Genomic DNA, 24781 nt, shown 5'->3' on the forward strand with positions numbered 1-24781 from the left:
GCATGTGAAATGAAAGTGATCAGATTTCAAGACTTGAGCTTTTTTGGTTTTTTTGTAGGCTGGGATCACTATGGAAGCAACTTAGCATTGGGGGCAGGTGAGATCCTTAAGATTTCTCTTTGTGCCCTGACTTTTCTTCCCCAAGGGACAGTTTCATGATCCTTTCATTAAATAGTATTACAAATATTCCTAAAGCTCATATAACTATATGGTACTCTTGGCCTTTGTAAGTCAGACAGCATAATGACAAGCTAACTTAATACTTAATACTTAATACTTCACAGTCCTAAGGGAGGGGCTCCTGAGGTGGAATGTTGTAAGCAAAATGGATTACAAGTTCAGTGTATGCCCTTTGTCAAGATGAAAAACAAAAAACAAAAACAAAATAAAGGGGGCAGCGGAAAGAGATCTCAGATTTCAGGACTCTGATGATACCATTTTACTAAAAAAGAAATTGTCCATGATTTTTAACAGCTAATATAATGCCTTCATCATCTCACCTCTTTGGCTCCATGCCATGGGGACCACCAGTGCCAGTTCCTGGGAAACCATTTCATCATCCTTCATATTCTGGGACCATGCCAGTGGCTGGGGGAATGCCAGGTGGTGTGCACAATCAGTTCATACCTCTACAGGTGAGATCTGAAAAGAGAATAACTATATTTTTAAGAGAGTAATTTGCTAATGCTCAAGGACTGTTGAGAAAAATTTGTTTACTTAATTATTACTGATTAAAGGCCAACCAGAAGCCCAGTACTGGTCCGGGTGCTTAGAATATATATTAATGACCCATGCTCAGGGTGCCTGGCTGGCTCTGTCAGTAGAGTATACAATTCTTGCTCTCAGGGTCATGAGTTCAAGCCCCACATTGAGTGTGGAGATTACTTAAAAAATATATATATATACATATATTTTTTTTTTAAGAATATATATTATGACCATCAGTGACCAGTGTGACCTGGTCCCTGCTCTCTTGAGTTTGTGTTCTAATAAATAACAATAATTACAGCAAGTAATATCCTTTTCTAGCACAAAGTGATTTTAAAATCAGGAATATAAATTGTTTTTAACTTATAGAGAATTTAAAAATTTTCTTTATGATTAAGCTATGGAGAATTTTTAAATTTCTTTTATTTTCTTAAGTCTGGTTTGTAGACTGTAAGTGGAAGTCACAGGTCAGCATGATTGACAGCTATTAGCAACATGGTTTATGACACTAGTTTTTTCTGCGTACATTGATAATTAACAACACTTTTATTCCTTAAAGGTTACTAAAAAAAGGGTTGCAAATAAAAAGAACTTGGAGAGTAAGGAGGCCCAGAGTTCTCACGCTACCCCACTTCAGACTAGCCAGCCAGGGTCTTCCAGTGTCACCAAAGTGATTCCACAGGAGAGTTCATCTGCTTCCTTAAAGTCCTCTCAGATTACTCAGCCTGCGTCTTCTTTTCAAGTTGAAGCTGCCTCCCAAGGCCATAGTATGTCTCATCACAAGTCAACACCAAGCTCTTCTTCAAGAAGAAAATCAAGAAAACTGGCCGTCAATTTTGGCGTTTCTAAACCTTCTGAATAAATTTGGTATCTGGAATTAATTTCTTTCCTTTCCACCCACCTTTTTAGAAATCCATATCTGTGTCTCATAAAAAATTAGAATGTGCTATTTTAAAGTACATTTTGATTAAAAAATTTCCTTTCAGGTAAAATTTTTTAATTTGTCAGGCACTTTTCATGCTATATCAAATTGTGCATCTTAAACATGTGCAGTTTGTTTTACATCAATTATACCTCAGTAAAGCTATAAAAAAGAAAAACTAAATTAAACCTTGTGTTAAAATAGTATCAGTGGACTAAGCATTAAAATGTACCACTCTAACTCTTGGCCTCTCATCAACAGAAGTATCCTGAACCATGAATTAGACATCATAGTGCAATAATAAAAAAATTTTTTACACTATTGAGGGATAATTAAATGGAGCTTGAAAATTGGGCCTCAATCTACTGAATGTGGATTTTATTTCTCTTTTTAATGATGTGACAGGTTTGTCAGGAGAATGGCTCTTATTTATAAGTATTTTAACTTAGCATTTTGTTGTCTCTGAGGGTCCTTTAGACCTGCTGTGAAATGATCACACTTGTTGTGGTGCTGCCAGTTTTGCTTTATTCTAAATTTTGTACCAAAGCAACTTTAGAATACTGATCAGAGTATTTCATTTAACTGCTTAGAACTATAAATAGCAATCTAGATTTGAGCAAGTAATTACAATTTTTTAGATGACTCAAGAACCAGCATTAGAAATTTCTAATAAAATTAAGTTTCAAAATCTACAGGGTACAACAACTCCAAATTAATCTTCTAATAGAATAAAATAAGATATATTAATCATGTTGTTAGTTTAAATAAATTGTGTTATTCTTTTGTATAGCTTTTTACTTGCTTAAACATATATGAGAGCTTCTTTGTTGGTCCATGTGTAGTGTTTCTTGAGATTGATGAAATTTTTAAAAAAATTCTGAGGTGTGCTATAATACAGGCACAATCAGTTTGTGATGTACTTTATTTATATGACAAACGCCTGTCTCATTCTGTTTCCATATTTTTAGCTTTATGCTGAACTGTTCAGTGACTCTGGCATTTTGTCCTTGCATGTCATGTGTGAAGTGTGTATTGTTCAAGCTGTGGCTGTTGAAATCATTTTAGAATTTATGAAAATTTCTCAGTGGTACCAGGGCCTGAGTTTTTTTTATATATGTATATAAATATGTACACACACACATATATATATATATATATTTATCCTTTAGTTTTTGTGATATGCTTATATTTTTAAGGAAGTAAGTTATCATAATTTTTTTAAAAGTAGGAACCATAATGTTTATATGGAGCTACTTATTATTATATCCAGTTTCATTTAACTCATTAAAAACCCTGCCATGAGTCCTAAAGTAGTCTATTTGGTTTTTTTAAAGTGCTGGTATTGAACTAAATGGATTCCTTTCTCTAACTGCTGATTTCAGAATTTCTCTAAATGTTAATAGGATATTTGTGTATTAGTAGTGCCTTTAGTGTAAGAGATAAGTGTTCATTATCTGTCATTTATTATAGTCATGTGAGTTTCTGTGATTTTATTTTCTGTTAATTTTCTAGATTCAGATGTTCATTGGTTCCCAGCATGCCCTTGTTGGGAATGTTTATCTGTAGGGGGATCTTGAATAATGAAGCTCAAATAATTCTGTGTTTGTCCTTAGTGTCCCACAAACTCTGTTTGTTTTAAAAGGAAATCTGTATTATGAGAATACAATACAAAAAAGTTAAAGTGTGATAATAATGTTCTGTTAACCTCTTAACTACTTTAAAGTATGTAATTTTTTTTTTTTGCTTAAAGTATGTAATATTTTTAATCTTATGTACCTGTACAAACTCCAGCATTCAAGAATTGCCTCACTCATCACTGCTTTGTGGCCCCTCTAAAAACAGCATACAACCCACATCTCTTTTAGAGTACAAAGGAAGGAGCATGTGCCATCTTCTGAAAACTCCAAGATAAATTTCAAAAAGCATATTGCCACCAGACCCATAGGATATTTCCCCAGTGTTTGAGCAAAGTGAGCTGATAATTCTACATGAGTAGGCAGCAAAAGTGTTTTCTTTGTATTCCTTCCTCCCTTTTTAAAAAAACACGTAGTATTCTAAAGGTCAGGATTGAAGAGAGATTAAAATATAGGAAAGAGCTTGATAATGATGAGATTAGTGGTCAGGCCTTCATCTTTTCCTTTCCCTTTGTAGACCTATTCCAAATGTGGGCATGAGATCAATAGGAGATCAGCAGGACTTGTGCCTCCCTGTGCAGGACATAAGGAACAGAGACTGTTTTTATCTCATGATAATCTTGAGGAGATTGGATTCGCTGATAGTATGGGAAACTTACAATTTTTCCGTCTTGGATTGGGCAAACTCAGATCAGCTCAAAGTTTAGAAATATGCCCATTTGATTGTTGAATCTGCTGTAAACTTTCTGTGAAAGCTGTGGTCTCAATAAGGCACAGAAGAGCAGAATCCCCAGATTGCTTCATGCTTCCATGTAACCAAATTAGTTCCACGTAACTAAATATTCTTATTCAGTTAATTTCTTTTTTTTTTTTTTGAGTGCATTAAGTGAATTTTGAAATTGATTCTACTAGTTTCATTGTTCCTTGTTACAATCGCCTGCGTTGCCTGATCATCACCTAGTTTTATAATTGGACAAAATCTATTAATTGATTTAAACATCACGTAGACTAAGGTCTTAAACATCTGAGAGTCAGTTGCGTGAGACATTAATTTTGCCTGTCAGTGTACCTTGGTTTCAGTTTAAGATGTTGCTTGCTTTTCGGAGGGATAAGGAGTTCTTTTAAAACTGAAAAGATAAGGTTTGTTTTAGTTTTTGTTTCTATTTAGTTTTTGTTTCTTCATCAAGATAAAGAACTCTTGATGCAGGATTTTTGTTGTTTTTCCTTTCCTATGATCAGGTATTTGCTTTGGTTTTATTGGTTATTTGGTTATTTTCCAACTAATCTAGAATCTTCATTTAAGGGGAGAAGCAGTGAGGGAGGACTTGGAAGAAAGAAACCAATTAAATAAGATACTTCCAATCACTGAATTTTCAGACTATATTCTATCTTTCTAGATCAAGGAAGCAGGTAAGTTGCAGGGGCTTTTTTAGTCACTTTCCGTCTGTTCTATTTGTATTACTGAATCATACTTTTTTGTAGTGGTTGTCTAATTTTTACCTTAGGGTGAATAACACTGTCCAGATCTCCACTGAAGTTAGGCCTAATGTGTTTGTCTCGTTTTTCAGAGTATCTTTTTTAAAGCAACAGTGTACAATTTCCCAACTTTTCAAGCTTGCTATGTTTCTTAGGGTCATCTTGCTTCCAAATTGTGTTTTTACTATAGAGGAGAACTAATTTATTGGAGAGATATAACTGTGACAAGTTTTGTCTACTTAAAAAAAAAAAATCACTTAAGTTCCTTTATCATTTTTCTAGAGATCGTGATAGCACTCAAACTGGTAGTGTTCTTTATGCATATTTTGTAAGCTTCGTCAATGGAACAGTCTTTTTCACAGGAGCATCCTTTTCTAGTCAGGATAAAGCTTAAAATTCCAGAAATGAAGATTTTCAAACTGACCTGGTTCGTATTTCCATCAGACCTCTACATCTTCCGCTAGGGAGCAGTAAGAGACTGTGTTAAAACAGACAGACAACAGTGGTGAGTCAGCAGGCATGTTGAAGTGTCTCTATTACCATACCATACTGAGTTAACAGCTCTGGTATTGCTGATCTTTCCCCTTCCCCCCTCCCAGAGAGAGGGTGGGGGGAAACACATGTAAAATAGTTTTAGTAATTAAAAATATCAGCAATCTATAGCTGCTTTTGTGTTTGTTTGTATGTATGTCAGTGAACCAGCAATTATGCCTTGCTCAATCAATGCATTCAGCCATCTCAAGTGCAATTTGTGATGGAGACTCTGGTTTCCAGTAGATAGTTTTACATAGTAAAACCTGCAAAAATTAATTTTTTCCCAGCAGTACACCCATTGCTTTTGATTTCAACAATTGATATACTTTTAAATTGCCTAGGCCAAATAATTAAGTTCATACAGATGTTTTAGTAATTTGAAGCCAAATTCTCATTCTGTTTCTCATGAATAATAGGACTGAGAATTTGGTCCACAGTTTGCTTTAAGTTATTTTACTCCTTTTTCTTTACAGCTAAGGGGCTCTTTCCTTTGTTTGGGGGTTTGGTTTTTTTGTTGTTTTGCTGCCTCGGGTGTCTTACATTTTCTTTTGCTTGCACCCAGTTGCTTCTCTGAGGGTTTTCCTCTATTTTGATATATGGGTAATAAATAGTGTGTTGTATCAATCAAAATGTTCAACATTCTATTCATTTAAACAATATAATTCATACATATATACCTTAATTCATTTCTTTTCTCACATGGCTATTTTATAAGTAACTGGAATTTTTCATTAGATCTTATACAGAGCAGTATTTTATTAAAAATTGAAAAGGGAAGACTTTTATGTGCTCATTTTGTAGTTTTTGTTTTATAAATATCTTTACATTATCTGCAATTAAAGTGTTTTAAACTTGCATTGGAATGGACTCCGAATGTATTTTTGTGTTAAGTTGTACATTTGTAGATCTCTAGCATGAAGTTAGCCTCAAAATGTTGTGCAGAAGGATTTTAAAATATGAGTCACTGAAAGAGTTTAAAAATCTATACATGTTAAATGCTATATGGATTTTAATTAAACACTTGAGAATGATTTCATAAGCTGTTTGTTCTTGTATATTTACATTACTATCAAAAGTAGGAACATTATAGTATTCACTTAAACCCTCTATCCTTTTACATCTGTGTTTTGAATCTATGTCATTTAGAGTAAACTGAGACAGATTGGTTGGTGGAAAAAGTCTGTGAAGATTGTAGATTCCGATGGCCAGTGTTCAGAACCTTACTCTTCTTACCACTGGTTGTAAATAAATGGTTATCATATTAGCATTGCCAAGTGATGTAAAGCCAAAGCCTCAGTTTCTTCATCTTCTGAAAGATGAAACACTCTTTGTTGTTACTATGTATAAAGCACTAGGTACATACTAGGTGTATTACAAATGTTAGTAAATAAGGATTTGTCCTGTGTATATGAAAATCTTTTAACTGGGTCCCAAACACAGAGTCCTCTGGATGGTGCCAAATACCTCTATGTTTTTCCCACTGCATCACTCTCCATTGTCCAGTTCGTAGAGTCCTTGTGCTTCACTTGGGCATCTGGGAGACTCGACTCTGTTTTTTTTTCCCCATCCCAATCTTCACCATCTTTTCTACCATGCAAGGGAAGTTTCTTACAGAGGCTCATAGAAAGAGACTTTAATTTCTACAGATACGACTGGGCAATCTACAAATAACATCTTGCTAATTTCAGCTGTGCCTCACAATGTAACTCTTGACACAGTATTTTACCCAAATCTCCCAATGATATCAGTGGAAAGGAGTTGGAAAGAAGGGTTAAGGAGGGAAGAAAATTTCTTCCTACTCTATCTGCTTCCAGTTCTGCCCGATAAACCTCAGACTGCCTCTCATCTTATACTTCCCTCAAGATCCCAAGGAGCAATCACATCCTGATAGAGTATTTGGCCCCCTGATCCAGCAGGAGGCCTGTGGTGTAGGCTTACCAGTAGAGACTTAGCAAGCTATTTTTCCACTTCATTCCCCCAGTTTGTCTGATCCTCACACTGAGATCCATTGTAATAACCCCTCTCCACCCCAACTCTACAGCATTCTTGGGGCTTCCTTCCAATCTTGGTACCAATCTTCTGATATGAGCATCAGAACTAAACAAACCAGGGCACCTGGGTGGCTCAGTCAGTTAAATGTCTGCTTTCAGCTCAGTTCATGAACCCAGAGTCCTGGGATGCAGCCCCCTTGTCCAGCTCCCTGCTCAGTGGGGATTCTGCTTCTCCCTCTGCCCCTCCCATGTTCTTACTGTCTCTCAAATAAATAAATAAAATCTTAAAAAAAAAAAAAAACGATTTAAAACAAAACAAAACAAAACCTACTCAAGTTAGTTTAAGGAAAGGAACTTTGTTTCAGGAAATTGGGGCATTCTTACAGAATCCAATCCAGGAAGTACAATCAGGCCTTCCAGGAACCAGACCTTAGTCAGGGGCTTACTGTCCAGTTCACTCAGTCTCCTCTGCAGAGGGCTATAAGGCCTGTAACTCTGTAGATCAGGACACTCCTCTGTAGTAGGGGTGAGAGGGAAGCAGAGAGAAGGGCAGGTTATTTTGAGAAACTGCCCCTACTGGGGCTGTGAGTTGATAAGGAAATGCCAACCCCTCTAAGACAGGCTCTTAAGCAACAACCATATCCTGAGCCAGCAATCCTTACTGTATTTACATAAAAGAAGGCCTGCAAAACAGTTTACCGTAATAGTAACCAAAGCTAACTGTAGGACATGCTTGCAAACTGCTCTCATAAAGGGTTATCCCTGCTCAACTTAAACTTGAAAATGGTTGCCTTTAGAATTTTCCAATATTTTATGGAGTCACTGATTCATACAGTTGTGGGAGTCTTAGCCATGTTTCACTGAGTTCCTAGATAGAGGATGAACAAAAAGTCTACTCATCATGAAATGCTTACTAAGTACCTAATATCCCAAGCCAATGTTACAAATGGTTTACACAGATAACTCCTTTAATCCTCATAACACTATCATGTAAATAGGTTTTACGTCTGCAATAGTCCTGACTCCAAATCCTACACTCTGAAGCACTTTGCTATACCAGAAGGTTCAGGTTTCATATTTACATCAACACTGTGTCATTATATTATGAATAGACTCTCATTCATTTTATTTGCTTTTTATTGGTATTTTTTAAGGGTTTAACACAAACGAAGTATTAACCAATGTGAGTAAGACCTCATCTTGACTTATTGACATAAAGTCAATAGAAGAGGGACAAATAAACCACCAGGCACAATACCAGTCTAACCAGTACACAAGAAGGGAAACTCATAGGCTGGAAAGGTATCAGTTTCTTTTCTGAAGGAGCTACATCCCAAAGGACTTATGTGAGGGGAGGAGACTGATCAGGACTGAATTATGTGTGGTGCTAATTAAGAGAGGTCAGAAGTAAATAGGTAAAGTTAGACACTAGATCATAAAGAACATTGCAGACCATGTTAAAGTGTTTGAATTTCATCCTCGAGGCTGTCTAAGTCCATGCTCTTTCACCTGGATATAACAAAATCCCACTTAAACTAGCTCAGGAAGAAAATAAAATGAGGGTAGGAGTAGAAGATTTATCATACAGTTGCAGGAAAATTGCCTAGAATCCGAGAGGAAGAACACAGCTGGGCTTCAAAAGGGCCTGGTCCAAGAACAAGAAAGCTATCAGGAACATAGGTATCTACCTTTTCTAGCCTCACCTCGGCCTATCTAACACTCATGGCTTCCATGTTCCAGCTGTACACTGCTTCAGTTCCAGCAACCAACCTAGGACTAGCATGTCTCCATGCTTCTAGGAGTAAGGCAAGTAAGGTCAACTAATATAAACATGGCTGCTGTGGCCCATTCCTATGGAGGAGTGTTCTTTATAGAGCAAGATGGGTCAGGATGGGACTACATCCCCAGAAGCCCTTCTATTAGGACTATTAATATGATTTTAAGAAGGGTGGCATCATATAGACTTAATTAGAGGAAATCATAGAAAGCTGTTTCAGTAATCCAAGTACAAATGAAGCAGCTGCACCAATTCTTAGTCACTCTTCTGTTGTTCAGTAGGTTGAATATCAAAGTGAAAGAAGAAATGTGGAATCAGGATCAACCTTCTCAGGTTGACCCATTAATATTTAACCAGAGATCCTCTCTGGTATATTGCAGTTCATGGTGTATTTGGTCACAATGCCTTCCTGAGAAGAACTACTTTCTCCCATATTCTCCATATATGACCTGCTGAGTCTCTTTTTTGTCTAAGAAATATGAGTTCTTTCCAAGACATCATTCTCAGCCTGATAATACTTCCTAGAATGTCAAATATTGATTGATGTCTACAACCATATTCATGGATTGTCAGGAATATAAACTCCTATTTCTTACCAAGAATGTATCACCAAGTCAGAGCTACTCTCAACCACAAGGTCATGGGTGGCAATGAGGTACTCTGCCTATTGTGTTAGAACGCCACGTTCTATAAAAGACAACAGAGCACATATTGATGGACAAAAATCCCTTATGCCCAAGGCTGGGCATTACTCCACTCTTGTCGGTTTCTGGGCTTTACAGTTTTTTTTTTTTTTTAAGATTTTATTTATTTATTTGTCAGAGAGAAATTACAAGTACACTGAAAGGCAGGCAGAGAGAGAGAGAAGGAAGCAGGCTCCCTGCTGAGCAGAGAGCCCGATGCGGGACTCGATCCCAGGACCCTGAGATCATGACCTGAGCCGAAGGCAGCGGCTTAACCCACTGAGCCACCCAGGCGCCCCTGGGCTTTACAGTTTGTATTATTCACAGGTGCAAGTCGCTTATTAAGATATTAATTGTGTCTCCATGAATATAGCTCTGAAGTTCTGTACTTCTGTGCAAAGTTTTGCCAAAGCCAACTGTCCCAAATCCCTGCTTTTTTAGAGGGAGGCAGCAAAAGAGTGCCCTCAAGAGTCCAGACTGACTTCAAGGAAACCATCATGATGGTAGAGAGCTTTCCCAAGTGGATCAGTGTCTTTCCCTATCCATTCCAAACCTGTGGAGTAACAGGCCTGAGCCAGCTGTTTGCAGGACCAGGATGGCAGTAATCCTTGTATGAAACAGTAAGTCTATCTTTATTCTCTTTGACATGGAGGAATTGGTGCTCAACATCCTTATTGTGACTAAACCTCCAGTTGAGCAGGCTGAGAAGATGTACAGATCCCTAGGTATGTCACCATTCTTTATATCCCTCTATGTCTGACATTTTTTTATGGAATGTGGCCGAAAATGAATGAATAAAACAATGTTTTAAAAAGAGACCATTCTCAAGCACCTGGGTGGCTTAGTCGATTAAGCATCCAGGTTTGATTTCGATTCAGGCCATGGTTGCGAGATGGAGCTCTGCACTGGGTATGGAGACTTGCTTGGGATTCTCTTTCTCACTTTCCACCCGACCCACAACCCCTCCCTTTCTTAAAAAGAGCATTCTCTCAAAACTGGTTTTGACAACCTTCAGCAAAACTTAAGCATACGGCATTCTAGTTGCAATTTTGTCTGTGGGGATTCTTCAGTCATGTTCATTCTAGGAATATGTTCCCACTTCAGTGATTCATGTTGCTGGGCCTGTAACATGTAAGAGCAGACAAACCATTGTGGCATCCCCAGGTACATGTGAGGCAGAAGTGTTCTGCAAAGAAAGCAAGACGTGATACAGCAGGAGAGGACAGCTTTCTGGCAGAAGGCAAGAAATAATTAGAGGACATGCCAGTGGGAACCCGGTGTAGATTTAGTGGGGCTAGCAGTGCGGAAGGGAGAATCTGTAGCACTACTTGAAGGACATATTTCGAAATAGTATGTGTCACGTGTATTAGGTGAGTGCCTACTATGAGCCAGGAAATTCAGGTTTTAGGGAAGAACTCCAAAAGAGGGGAAAGAGAAACAAAGGCTCAGCCGGCATACAGACTGTTCCCTTCATACAGAAATGACTGCATATTTATAACACAATGCTCCGACCTCATTCAGGACCCTAAAGACCAATTTTCTTTCTCTCTTCTTTAATCAGAACCTTAAAAAGTAAGCTGGCATGATTTCCAAGCAAAGAAGGACTTTTGACAAGGAATTCTGCTCTTTTCCTTCACCGCAAAATAACAGGTTTTCTCTTCTGGGGAATGAACATACTGGCCCCTGCTTAAGAACAGTAGATGTTAGCCACAGCTCATTGTCTTTGTCTATTCCTCTCTGGAAAGAAGAAAGCATTACAGAGCGATAGCAGAGAGTCCTCATGAGAGGGCTTGGCAGAGAAGAGGATGCAAAGCCCGATTAGCAGCATCAGAAAAATGCTGGTGTCCACAGCAGGAAGCCCAGGAGCTTAAACCCCAGGATCTGTCCACATTGCAGCATCAGCTAGGAGACAAACTATTAGTGCACTTTTTGTGACCTTTGATTTTTCTTTTTTTTTTATATGTTTTGAACATTAATATATTTTTTTAAAGATTTTATTTATTTATTTGACAGAGAGAGATCACAAGTAGGCAGAGAGGCAGGCAGAGAGAGAGAGAGGAGGAAGCAGGCTCCCTGCTGAGCAGAGAGCCCAACTCAGGGCTCCATCCCAGGATCCTGAGATCATGACCTGAGCCGAAGGCAGCGGCTTAACCCACTGAGCCACCCAGGCGCCCTGATTTTTCTTTTTAAGGCTGAAGTCCATCATTGCTAAATAATTATCTTTCCGGAATTCAACACACACAAATCACTTTCCCCAGTTGGACAGCCTAATCAAACAGCAGCAGAGTCTTCACCAGGATCTCTGGGGGTTGCTAGCGAGTTCTTTTCCAGTTACATTTCTTTAGGGCCACTAAGTGAAAGAGGTAGTCTTTTATTGTTGCTGTTATAACATCATCGTGTGGTGTTTCCACACTTTTTAGTAGCAAAGAATATAGATCACAATTGCATGAGTCATCATTGATTCCTCCCCATCACACAAAACTGGTTCTCAAGTCCTGGTGCATTGTCATCTTCTGTATTTGCCCTCTTCCTTTTATCCTCATGATTATTGCCTTAATACAAGTTCACTTCCTCCCATATGTGGCCTATTGCGATAGTCCCCTATTTTCCCTGCTTCCAGCCTTGAACCAGTCCAATTCCTTTAAAAAAAAAAGGTAAATACTGTTCACAGATCAAGTGCTTTTTAGCATTCTGTTATTTACCTCACCAAGTGTTGTGACACAGACATTTTATTTTATTGTGATCACAACACAAGATCTACCTTCTCTATAAATTTTTAAGTATATAACACCTTGTTGTTACTATGGGTACAATATTGTGCAGCAGATTTTTAGAACTTATTTAACTGAAGTGTGTTGCAGCCCACCCAGCCACTGTGAAGCCAGCTCCCAGGGAGCAGCAAGAGGGGCCCCACCCAGCTCCTTCCCTGGGACCCACACTCAGCCTCTCAGCCCCCAGCTGCCACAGCTTTGAACTGTGTCTGTGAGCATCCGAGCTTTATCTCCACTTATTTTGTGCATCTATTAACAGGTGTGTCCTAAGGTATCAGAAAAGCCCAAGAGAGGTTATTTTTGAGGTCTGGGAATGCACAATCTTTTTTTCCCATGTAGTTAATGGTAATTATTTCTTCACTTTACACCATTTTGACTTACGGAAGATTTCATAGAAATGGACTTCTTTCGGACAGTGGGGGAACCTGTAGCTGCCCAGAGTACTGGGGGACTGACATTCTCTGTTTCTTGCTGCGATGCAAGGGGAAGGACATATCTCCAATGTGGTAATCTTGCCAAAAAAATACCTCTCCTGATTTTAATAAACACAAACCGTCTAACAAATAGAGGATTTATGGAACAAATCCAGTCCAGACAACTGGACTAATCTCTTCCAAAAAATGTAGGGAGCAGGGAATACTGGGGGAGGCTCAAGAAACCTAACACTCAAAAACAATGTGTGACCCTTGACTGGATCTAGTCAGGGGGGAAAAAACATTGATGAGACATTTTGTGGAACGGTGGGCATTTCTGAGTATAGGTGATGTTGATTTAGTGTCAGTTTTCTCAGATGCACTAATGATATAGTTACATAGGAGATGTTCTTAATCTTGGAAGGCGCACATTGAAGTATTTAGGAATGAAGTGTCATATATCTGCCTCCCCCTTTCAGATGGTCTGGCATTAAGGAGGTACAGACAAAGATGGAGGCAGTGTGGTAAGAAGTCAACAGCAGCCCTTTGGATGAGGACTATTCAGGTATGAATACTAAAATACTGCTTTTCAGCTTTTGTGCATGTTCAAAAATGTTTTTAAATGCTTCTGAGGAGGGACAAATGTGGAGATAGGTGAGTTGCTGTTTTTCATAATAAGTCTTGTGGAGTATTTGACTCTATAAACTACATACATGTTTAACTCTGATCAGAATGAAAACCAATCAAATAAAATGTCAAGACTAATTGGAGAAATGTTTCAACATTAAGAAATGCTGTATAATACTCAAATCAGTACTAATTAGAGATGAGTACTTTCAAAACTTGGCAGTTGTGTCTTAGAGCTGGAATTTACCTTGAAGAACCTCTCAGCTTGCTTCCCGCATTGTAATGATTAATAAAATGAAGCTCAGGGGAGTTGAGTGACTTGCCCGAGCTCAAGCACCCAGGTAGCAGCACAGCCAGGTCCAGAGGCCAGATCCCCTCACTTGTATTCCAAAAATTTTCCTTTATATGCCATAAATTATTTATCTCCTATTGGACAACTCTATTGCATAGTGAATAAGCAGCTGTTCCACCGTCTGTGCTCTTTTCTCAAGAAAAGTAAGGACAACAATGGGTGCAAGTGTAGGAGGAAGGAAAAAAAATAAGCCAAGAAGGCCACAGTTGGATATTAGCTGAGAAGGGAAATTGAGACTGATTTGCAGCGTGGTTACTCTCAGGCAATAAAGAATTCATTCTCACAAATTAGAGGGTTTCATCTGTTCACACTGTAATTGGCTATTAGAGCTTAGTAATTGAAACTAAGAAGCTTGTAAGCCTTTGGCTCCCAACATTTGGCCCAGCTGTCAAAAGTCAGCACGGTCAAGATGGACAAAGGAGCTTTGTTGCTGTTCCTGGTGATCGTGAGATTTTTAGACAAAGAAAAATCGTTTCTCAGAATTTGAGGTACTTAATCTGTTTTTTAAAATATCTGTCCAGTTTCATTGCCAAGTTTTAAGATCCCAAACAATAAGAAGGGTGGGTTTGATGATATATACTTTATTATTTGTTATTTATTACTTCCCCTATATTATAAAAATTTCCCACACATAAAAGGTGAAAAAATAACTTCAGTTAACATCCATACACATACCACCAAAATTCTACCACTGATATTTTCCTATTCTTACTCTATCAAGTATCTAACCATCTATGCATCTCTCTTTCCATTTAACAATCCTTCTTACTTTTGTATGCTTTTCAAAGTAAGTTGCAGACATCTTTATACTTTCCCTGAAACATTTCAGCATTCAGCATGCATGTCATATATATATATTTATACACACACACACACACAGACACATATTTAGTGAGGGAGGGAGAAGGGGCAAAGGGAGGAGGAGAGAGAATTTTTTTTTTTAATTTTTACTTATTTATTTGACAGAGAGACACACAGCTAGAGAAGGAACACAGCAGAGGGAGTGGGAGAGGGAGAAGCAGGCCTCCGGTGGAGCAGGGAGCCCCATGCAGGGCTTGATCCCAGGACCCTGGGGTCATGACCAGAGCTGAAGGCAGACATCTAATGACTGAGCCACCCAGGGGCCCTGAGGAGAGAGAATTTTAAGCTTTTAGGCAGAACCGCCTCTGAACATGGATGCAGTGCTTGATCCAGGAACCCTGAAATCATGACCTGAGTCAAAATCCAGAGGCAGACGCTTAACTGACTGAGACACCCAGGTGCCCTATTAAGTCAATATTTTAATGGTTCCTTTTTGTTTCTTCAGAGGTAAAATTTACATAAAATGAAATGTACAGATTTTAAGTATTCAGTTACCTATGTTCCAGCAAATATATGCACATAAACAAACTAAATCATTACAAGACACAGAACATGAGCATTACATACAGAAAATTTCCTTATACCCTCTCCTAATAAATCTCTACTCACAACAACTCAGAGGCAACTATTGTTCTGAAACTTGTTCACCAAAAATTAATTTTGCCATTTTCTAGAATTTTATATTCATGGGAAAATGCAGTTCTGCATTCATTCTTTATGCAAGGTTTCTTTTACCAGTATGTTTTAGAATTCATTCATGTTGTGTGTATCAATAGTATGTTTCTCTTTATTTCTAAACAGTGGCCCATTGTGTGAAGGACATAGTGTGTGATTTATTCTCCAACTGAGGACCAGCTGAGCTGTTTCCAGTTTGGGGCTCAAAATGCTGCCCTGGATGTTCTTATACAAGTCTTTCTCTGGACATTTGTTTTCATTTATCTTGGGGAAATATCTAGGTATGGAATGTGTGAGTCATAGGATACGCATATTTTTAGTTTCATAAGCAACTGTCAGACTTTTTTCAAAGTGGCCATACCGTCCTATACTCCACCACCAATGTAGAAGAATTTGAGTCCCTCCACATGTCCACCATTTGTCCTGGTAGCCTTTAATTGTAGCCACTCTGGTAGTGTGTTGAATATTATTTATTTTTTTGATAAATGCATTTTTTAAATTTCTATATTTATTTTTTAAAGATTTTATTTATTTATTTGAGAAACAGAGATCACGAGTAGGCAGAGCAGCAGGCAGAGAGAGAGGAGGATGCAGGCTCCCTGTTTTTTTTGTTTTTTTTTTAAGATTTTATTTATTTATTTGTCATAGAGAGAGAAGCGAGAGCAAGCACAGGCAGACAGAGTGGCAGGCAGAGGCAGAGGGAGAAGCAGGCTCCCTGCCAAGCAAGGAGCCCGATGTGGGACTCGATCCCAGGACGCCGGGATCATGACCTGAGCTGAAGGCAGCCGCTTAACCAACTGAGCCACCCAGGCGTCCCCCAGGCTCCCTGTTGAGTAGAGAGTTCAATGTGGGGCTCGATCCCAGGACTCTGAGATCACGACCTGAACGAAGGCAGAGGCTTAACTCACTGAGCCACCCAGGTGCCCCAGATAAATGCATTTAATGCAATCAAAGTCAGTCTGTTTTTATAAAAAGTAGTCTACCCATGCTTAGAGGAGTTGAGAAGGCTTTATTGTGTTGCACTCACAGGAAACTGGGATAGTTTACAACATGTACATGTACTCTCTCTTTTTAGAATTTGTCTAATTTTATAGTTGTTGTTGTTGGTGGTGTTTTACTGTGGTAAAGTACACGTCACAAAATTTACCTTCTTAGCAGTTTTAAAGTGTATAATACAGTGGTACTAAGTACATTCATGGTGTTGTGTGACCGTCACCACTAGCCAGTTGGAGAACCTTCTCATCACCCCAATGGAAACCCTCACTTGTCGCTTCTCATTCTCCTTCCTCCCAGCCCTTGGCAACCATTAGTCTGTTTTTTTTTTGTTGTTTTTTTTTTTTTTTTCCCCTATGGATTTTCTTAGTCTAAGTATTTCATATAAGTAGAATAACAATATGTGGTTGTTTATGATTATTTGATATCAGGTATAATTATAGATTCTTTGGATGACAGAACACAAGAAAACTCTAGATAGAGGAAAGGCAGAACATGTTGTTATTTATAGCTCCAAAGGAGAGAAGGGCTGCTTCACAGGGCCACACAGGGATTTGTGCCTGCAGACAAGGTAACAACAAGGTAAAATTGGAACTTAAGGAGACAATTTATGTATGACAAGAAGGGTGAGATGAAGAAGTTTTGTGGGCTTCCTGAGATTTGAGCATTTTTTGTAACAAGTTTTATTTACATTGTAGTTCGTTAACATAGAGTGTAGTATTGGTTTCAGGAGTAAAACTTAGTGATTCATCACAAGTGCCCTCCTTAGTGCCTATCATCCATTTAGCCCATTCCCCCACCTCCCCTCCAGCAGCCCTGTTTGTTCTCTGCAGTTGTGAGTCTCTTATGGTTTGCTTCCCTCTTTTTTATCCCATCCCTAATGTTCATCTATGTTGTTTCTTAAATTCCACAAGTGCATGAAATCATATGACATTTATCTTTCTCTAACTTGTTTCACTTAGCATGATATACTCTAGCCCCATCCACATCATTGCAAATGGCAAAATTTCATTCTTTTTGATAGCTGAGAAATATTCTACTTATATATATCACATCTTTTTGACCCATTTGTCAGTCAATACAGCAACCTCTTTGACATCAGCTGTAGCAACTCTTGCTAGACACGTCTCTGGAAGCAAAGGAAACAAAAGCAAAAACGAATTATTGGGACTTTATCAAGATAAAAACCTTCTACACAGTGAAGGAAATGATCAATAAAACTAAAAGGCAATGTACGGAATGGGGAGAAAATATTTGCAAATGACATACCTGATAAAGGGTTAGTATTCAAAATCTATAAAGAGCTTCTCAAACTCAACACCCCCAAAAAACCAAACAATCCAGTAAAGATGTGGGCAGAAGACATGAATAGACATTTTCCCAAAAATGTACAGATGGCTAACAGACACATGAAAAGATGCTCAACATCACTCATCATCAGGGAAATACAAATCAAAACCATGAGACACCACTTCATACCTGTCAGAATAACTAAAATTTATAACACAAGAAACAACAGATGTTGGTTAGGATGCAGAGGAAGGGGAACCCTCTTACACTGTTGGTGGGAATGCAAGCTGGCACGGCCACTCTGGAGAACAGCATGGAAGTTCCTCAAAAAGTTAAAAATAGAGCTCCCCTATGACCCAGCAATTGCATTACTAAGTACTTACCCAAAGGATACAAACACACTGATTCAACAGGACCACATGCACCCCAATGTTTATAGCAGCATGACTAACAATAACCAAATAATGGAAAAAGAATGGAGTATTTTGAATAATACTGTGCGCCCAAGCAAAAAGAGGCCACCCCTGGATGTTAGGTATCTGGGCACATCCAGCAGTTGGAAATATGTGTTTCAAGACCCAGGAGTGTCAGAGCCCAAAAGGCAAGTAGTTAGGGTAGAATTTTCTTTCAAACTACCCACAAAGGGGATAGGGGAAATGAAAATTTTAACCATGACTTCAAAACTGGCTCAAGACAGTACTTGTGAAATGTTATGTTACAGCAGCTTTTTGGACCAGACTTCTTTCCCTTAGCATAGTGTTCAAGTTTCATCCATGTTCCTGCGTGTATCAGTACTACTTCATTCCCTGTTATGGCTCAGTATTACTCTACTGTATGGATATACCACATTTTGTTTATTCATTCATCCGCCTAATGGACGTTTGGATTGTCTCTACCTTTTGGCTGTTAACTAAGAGTGCTGCTATAAGCATTCATGAACAAGTTTTTATTTGTACACTTGTTTTCAGTTCTTTAGATTATGTACTTAGGAGGGGAATTGCTGGCTGATATTTAACTTACGAAAGAACTACCAAACTGTTTTGTACAGTGGCTGCCCCATCTTACATTTCTACTAGCAATGGGTGAAGTTTCCAATTTCTCTGTATCTTCAGTAACACTTGTTATTTTCCATTTTTTAAAAATTATGACCACCCCATAATCTCAGGGTCCTTGGATTGAGCCCCTCATGGGGCTCTTTGTTCAGCAGGGAGCTTGCTTCCCCCACCTCTCTGCCTGCTTCTCTGTCTACTTGTGATCTCTCTCTCTGTCCAATAAAGAAATAAAATCTAAAAAAAGAAAAATTATGACCACACATGCAGTTTTGATTTGCATTTCCCTAATGACTTAATGACGCTGAGTACCTTTCCATCTGCTTTAGGTATCTTCTTTTGAAAGATGTCTATTGAAGTCCTTTGCTTGTTCTTAAAACGATGTGTGTCTTTTTGCATGCAGACTATTTTAATTCCAGAAAGCAACCTTCTTTTTCAAAATAATTTCCTCTTATTTTCAACATTTGTAATTTTTTTTTTAAAGATTTATTTATTTACGTTAGCACGAGTGGGGGTAGGAAGAGACAGAGGGAGAGAATCTTCAGCTGAGCCTGGAGCCCCACCCAGGGTTCATCTCACAACCCCAAGACTGTGACCTGAGCCAAAACCAAGAGTTGATCACTTGACCTACTGAGACACCCAGGTGCCCCTTGTGATTTTAATTTAATAGGAGATTAAGGTTTGTTTATTCCCACAGGTGACATTTTTTAAGATTTATTTATTTTTAGAAGGAGAGAGGAGAGAGAGGATACCAAGCAGATAACCCACTGAGCACAGAGCCCTAGGAAGGGACTGTTTCCCCCCACCCCACCCCTGTCCGCCCCCACCCTCCTGCCTCATATCATGATCTGAGCAGAAATCAAGACTCAGACACCTAATGACTAAGCCATTTCCAAGGCACCCCTCAAAGGTGGCATTCTTAAACACATGGTTAAGCAAAATGTATGCATTGTTTACATAAAAGGATCAACTTTTCAGATGACTCTAGTCTAGTTTTCAGAGAAGAACTGGATATCCTGATTAGGAGGCATTAAATTAAGCTGAAATTCAAGGTGTAAAATCCTATTATCAGAAAAGGTGGCAAAAACACTGTTCTTGTAACCAGAGATGTTAAATACAATGAGAAAATGATAAGTTTCCTTAACCCTCTAGAATAATATCTTAATTGTGGGCAAAAGTTTGTCAAGCTATAGTAAGAAAACTAAATTTTAATACTACTAAAAATTAAAAAGAGGCCTTGACCATTGTATAGTTCTAGGCAGGTTTTTTTTTTTTTTTCCTACATTAGGCAAATTGGGTCATAACCAGGAAAATCATAGCCAACATGACCAATTGAGGGATTTTACGTTTCATACATATACCAAATACCATATACCATCTACCAAATTGTAAACCCTTACTAGTCAAGAAACAAACACGAACTAACCCTTGATAAGTACTATTTGAATTCAAGCCAGTTAGGAACCACAGTTTCTCTAAATGGAAAAAGAGGCCAAAGCAGCCGACTAAGCTTTTCCAAGTGCTAAATAGGCAGACAGAAAACATAGGAACGAGGATAAAATGTATTAGTCTGAGAGAGTATGACTTTACACCAAAATCTCTCTTTGGAAAAGGAGTATTTATCTGGAGAAGTGCCTTAGAGGTAAGAAGCCGGGCCAGAATAAACATGCTCCCTCCTTCTGAAGACTTCGCTCTCAGGAAGCAGAATGAGCCCTTGTTTCACTTAGCATTTTTTTAATCAGTCTGGGAGAGGAATTCCGCAGTGACCTATTTAGGTTGTTTTTAGGAACCAAAGCATGTGGAACCAAAGCATGTAAAAATGTCAGTCCCAGGGGCACCTGGGTGGCTCAATCAGTTTGGCATCTGCCTTCGGCTCAGGTCATGATTCCAGCGGCCTGGGATTGAGCCCCGCGTCGGGCTCCCTGCTCCCTCCTGCTCTCTCTGCCTGCCGGTCCCCTCACTCGTGGTCTCTCTCTGTCAAATAAATAAATAAAATATATTTTTAAAAATGTCAGTCCCAGGAACAGTTTGTGGTAGAAAGTCAACTCTGGAAGCTTGCTGTCTGGGTCTGAAAATGGGAATGGTTTCCAGAAGGGTTTAGCTAAACTCAAAGATTGTTCCTTCCTTCTTCGGCTTGAAGGAATAAATGTTTGTTTATTTTGCCCCTGCTATGGAGTTGGTGGCCATAATGTGAAGTTGAAATAAATGGAGTCCCTGCCCTCAGGAGGGTCTCTACCAGGGAAAAGTGTGGGTGCATAAGATGAACTCGACATAGGCGTCGCTAGAAATGTCTGTAGGGCTGAAAGGTATACAGCAAGGAGAGTGTTCAAATCTATCAGGAAGGGCTTCATAATGAAGGTACAGGTGTGTTGAGCATTTGCAGAAATGTCTGTTCATGTCCTCTGCCCATTTCTTGATTGGATTATTTGTTCTTTGGGTGTTGAGTTTGATTAGTTCTTTATAGATTTTGGATACTAGCCCTTTATCTGATATATCATTTGCAAATATCTTCTCCCATTCTGTCAGTTGTCTTTTGGTTTTGTTGACTGTTTCCTTTGCTGTGCAAAAGCTTTTTTTTTTTTTTTTTTTTTAAAGATTTTATTTATTTGACAGAGAGTGATCACAAGTAGGCAGAGAGGCAAGCAGAGAGAGAGAGAGAGAGAGGAGGAAGCAGGCTCCCTGCCAAGCAGAGAGCCCAACGTAGGACTCGATCCTAGAATCCCAAGATCATGACCTGAGCTGAAGGCAGAGGCTAAACCCACTGAGCCACGCAGGTGCCCCAATCTGATATGTCATTTGCAAATATCTTCTCCCATCCTGTCAGTTGTCTTTAGGTTTTGTTGATTGTTCCTTTGCTGTGCAAAAGCTTTTTATCTTGATGAAGTCCCAGTAGTTCATTTTTGCCCTTGCTTCCCTTGCCTTTGGAGACAGGTCAAGAAAGTTGTTGCAGCTGAGGTCGAAGAGGTTGCTGCCTGTCCTAATGAAAATATTGAAGATAATATTGTCCTCAGGGACAAAGTGTGGGCAGGTCTGCCAGCAAACCCTTCAAAACACTGCAGGTGTTCCTAAGCTCAGGGCTTCTCAGTTGTGACATAGACTCACTGAGTACCCAACATCCGCCTGGGCCTCGGGGATAAGAAGAACCAATGTACCTGAGAAGCTCATGCTGCTTCTGTGCCTGAATCCACGTGGATCTTTCTCCACAGGGGCTGAATATACAGATGTGTGGCAAGATAACCTTGAGCTCTAGTAGTCACTGCTGCTTCGGCACTTGACTACCTGACACTATGCCTCCCACTAGCAAGGGCAGGGGCTGAATTCAAAATACTCCTATTTGGTGAGAATTCTGACTGGAGAAATTAGCAGAAAAACTTACCTAAAGCTGATGAAATCTTTTAGGCTCTGGCAGAGGCAAACTTGAAACTGCTTTACAGGAGTCTTTCCCTAACCCACAACATAAAGAATTTCCATTGAAGAGAACCTCACCAAATACCAATTCACAATTTAAGTGATAATAAATAACAGAAGAAAAGGCTACCAGTGGAAGTGTGGGGGAGCATACATAGCACCTGGGAACATTTGAGCGTTAAGATGTAGAGATAATAGAGCAATCTGAAAGAGACTTTAAACAAGTATGTTTAAAATACAGTCATTCCTCAGAGATATTACAGGTTCAGCTCCAGACCACTGCAATAAAATGAGTAGCACCATAAACCAAGTTGAATAAATGTCTGCTTTCCCAGTGCATATACAAATTATGCTTACACTACTCTGGAGCCTGTTAGGTGTGCAATAATATTATATCTAAAACAATGTACAGACTTTAATTAAAAAAAAACACTTTGTTGTTAAAACATGCTAATCATTATCTGAGCATTCAGTGAGTCCTAATCTTTTCGCAGGTAGAGGGTCTTGCCTCAATGTTGATGGCCACTGACTGGTCAGGGAGATGGTTGTGGCAATTCTTAAAGTAGATGACAAAGAAGTTTGCCACATTTATTGACTCTTCCTTTCACAATTTCTCTGTAGCATTGTGATGACATTTGATAACATTTAACCCACAGCAGAACATCTTTCAAAATTAAGAGTCAATCCTCTCAAACCCTGTGGCTGCTTTATCAACTAAGTTTGGACCTAGAAATAGTGATACTCCAGGAGCAGTTAGCTTATCTAGCACACAGAATTTGGTGGTTTGTTTTGTTTTGCTTTGTTTTGAGAGGGAGAGGTGGGGAAAGGGGCAGAGGGAGAGAGAGTATCTTAAATGGGCTCCATGCCCAGGGCAGAGCCAGACTTGGGGCTCAGTTTCATAACCCTGAGATCATGACCTGAGCTCAAAATCAAGAGTCGGATGTTTAGCCAACTGAGCCACCCAGGCACCCCAGATTTTTTTATTTTTTAAGATTTTATTTATTTATTTATTTGACAGACAGAGATCACAAGTAGGCAGAGAGGCAGGTAGAAAGAGAGAGAGGAGGAAGCAGGCTCTCCGCGGAGCGGACAGCCCGTTGCGGGGCTCGATCCCAGGACCCTGGGATCATGACCTGAGCCGAAGGCAGAGGCTTTAACCCACTGAGCCACCCAGGCGCCCCCAGATTTGGGGTTTTAAATGTTATTCTCCACTTAAAGGAACCACAGCATCTTGAGGAAATGGCTAATGTCAGGGCTGGGGTAGAGGAGGTACAAACTGGTCCTGGGATATCTTGTGCCAGGAAAGTAAGGAAGCGCACACATAATAATAGGGCCCCATGGAAAGGACAGAAGGGCTAGCTTGAAGAGGCTCCTAATGGTCAAATCTGGGACAGTTCAACCCTCAGAATAATTAGAATAAGATCTGGTTATAACGAATCCATAAGTAGGGGTGCCTGGGTGGCTCAATGGGTGAAGCCGCTGCCTTCAGCTCAGGTCATGATCTCAGGGTCCTGAGATAGAGCCCCGCATTGGGGGCGCCTGGGTGGCTCAGTGGGTTAAGCCGCTGCCTTCAGCTCCGGTCATGATCTCAGGGTCCTGGGATCGAGTCCCTGCTGAGCAGAGAGCCTGCTTCCTCCTCTCTCTGCCTGCCTCTCTGCTTACTTGTAATTTCTCTCTGTCAAATAAATAAATAAAATCTTTAAAAAAAAAAAAAAAAGTGCCCCGCATTGGGCTCTCTGCTCAGAGGAGAGCCTGCTTTCTTTTTTTTTTTTAAAAAAAAATTTTCCTTACCACAGAAAGGCAAGAGTAAGTGTTTAAAGAAGGATGGAATTAAAAAAAAAAAAAAAAAGGTTTGGCAACCACCTTAATAATTAAGGCAAGTTTCATCAATGGATGCTGAAATTATTGGGTAAAAGTTTGAAGAGTGATATTTATATAATCTCAAAGTATCTCACCATAGGACATTTCTTAATTACCAAAAAAAAAAGTAATAGTATCTATACAATGAGGAAATCTGCTGGCATCACCTTATCACTGCACCCACCAGACATCACATAGAATGAACACCATATATCTCCTAGTAGAATGTGTTAAGAAACAGACACCTAGGGCTGATCCTGTACTTGGAGAAAGCTGAGAACAAACACCTCCTTAAATTCTGCACACTCAGAACTTACCCTCCCACCCCCAGCTTACTCCAGTCCCAAACCTGCTGAGAATAGCGCAACATTACTTTGGTCCTACCACTCTTACCCAAAGTACATAATCTGAATCTAATCATGCGGAAACATCAGATGAACTAAAAATGAAGGACAAAGGACATTCTATAAAATAACTGGCCTATGCCCTCAAATAGATCAGTGTCACTAACAACAAAGAAAGATTGGGCAATGGTTCCAAACAAAAGGAGGCTTAAAAAAACATGAAGACTGATTGCAACACATGATCTGGGATTTTCTTTTTCAGTAAGGGTCACTATTGTGACAATTTGTGAAATCTGAATAAGATCTCTAGATTAGCTAATGGTATTGTGTATGATGATTATGCAAGAGAATACTCCTTTCCAGAAAATTCTGACTCAACTTACTGCAACTTACTTTCAAGTGGTTTTGAAAAA

At 39.2% G+C, this 24781-nt stretch overlaps 1 protein-coding gene across 3 annotated transcripts in view; it reads left to right on the forward strand.

Annotated features, from left to right (window-relative positions):
* XRN1 (5'-3' exoribonuclease 1) overlaps positions 1 to 6313 on the forward strand; it is a 103824-nt gene extending 97511 nt beyond the window's left edge. For 2 of the 3 annotated variants that reach the window (XM_059163878.1, XM_059163880.1), the window contains 3 exons: positions 59 to 97; positions 475 to 635; positions 1268 to 6313. In XM_059163878.1, the coding sequence (XP_059019861.1) occupies positions 59 to 97; positions 475 to 635; positions 1268 to 1570 (503 nt within the window). In that variant the 3' untranslated portion in view covers positions 1571 to 6313. The remainder of the gene's footprint in view (positions 1 to 58; positions 98 to 474; positions 636 to 1267) is intronic. The other variant, XM_059163879.1, reaches the window with a different exon arrangement.
* The last annotated feature ends 18468 nt before the right edge of the window (positions 6314 to 24781 follow it).

Source organism: Mustela lutreola, chromosome 2 (assembly GCF_030435805.1).
Source record: "Mustela lutreola isolate mMusLut2 chromosome 2, mMusLut2.pri, whole genome shotgun sequence".
NCBI lineage: Eukaryota > Metazoa > Chordata > Mammalia > Carnivora > Mustelidae > Mustela > Mustela lutreola.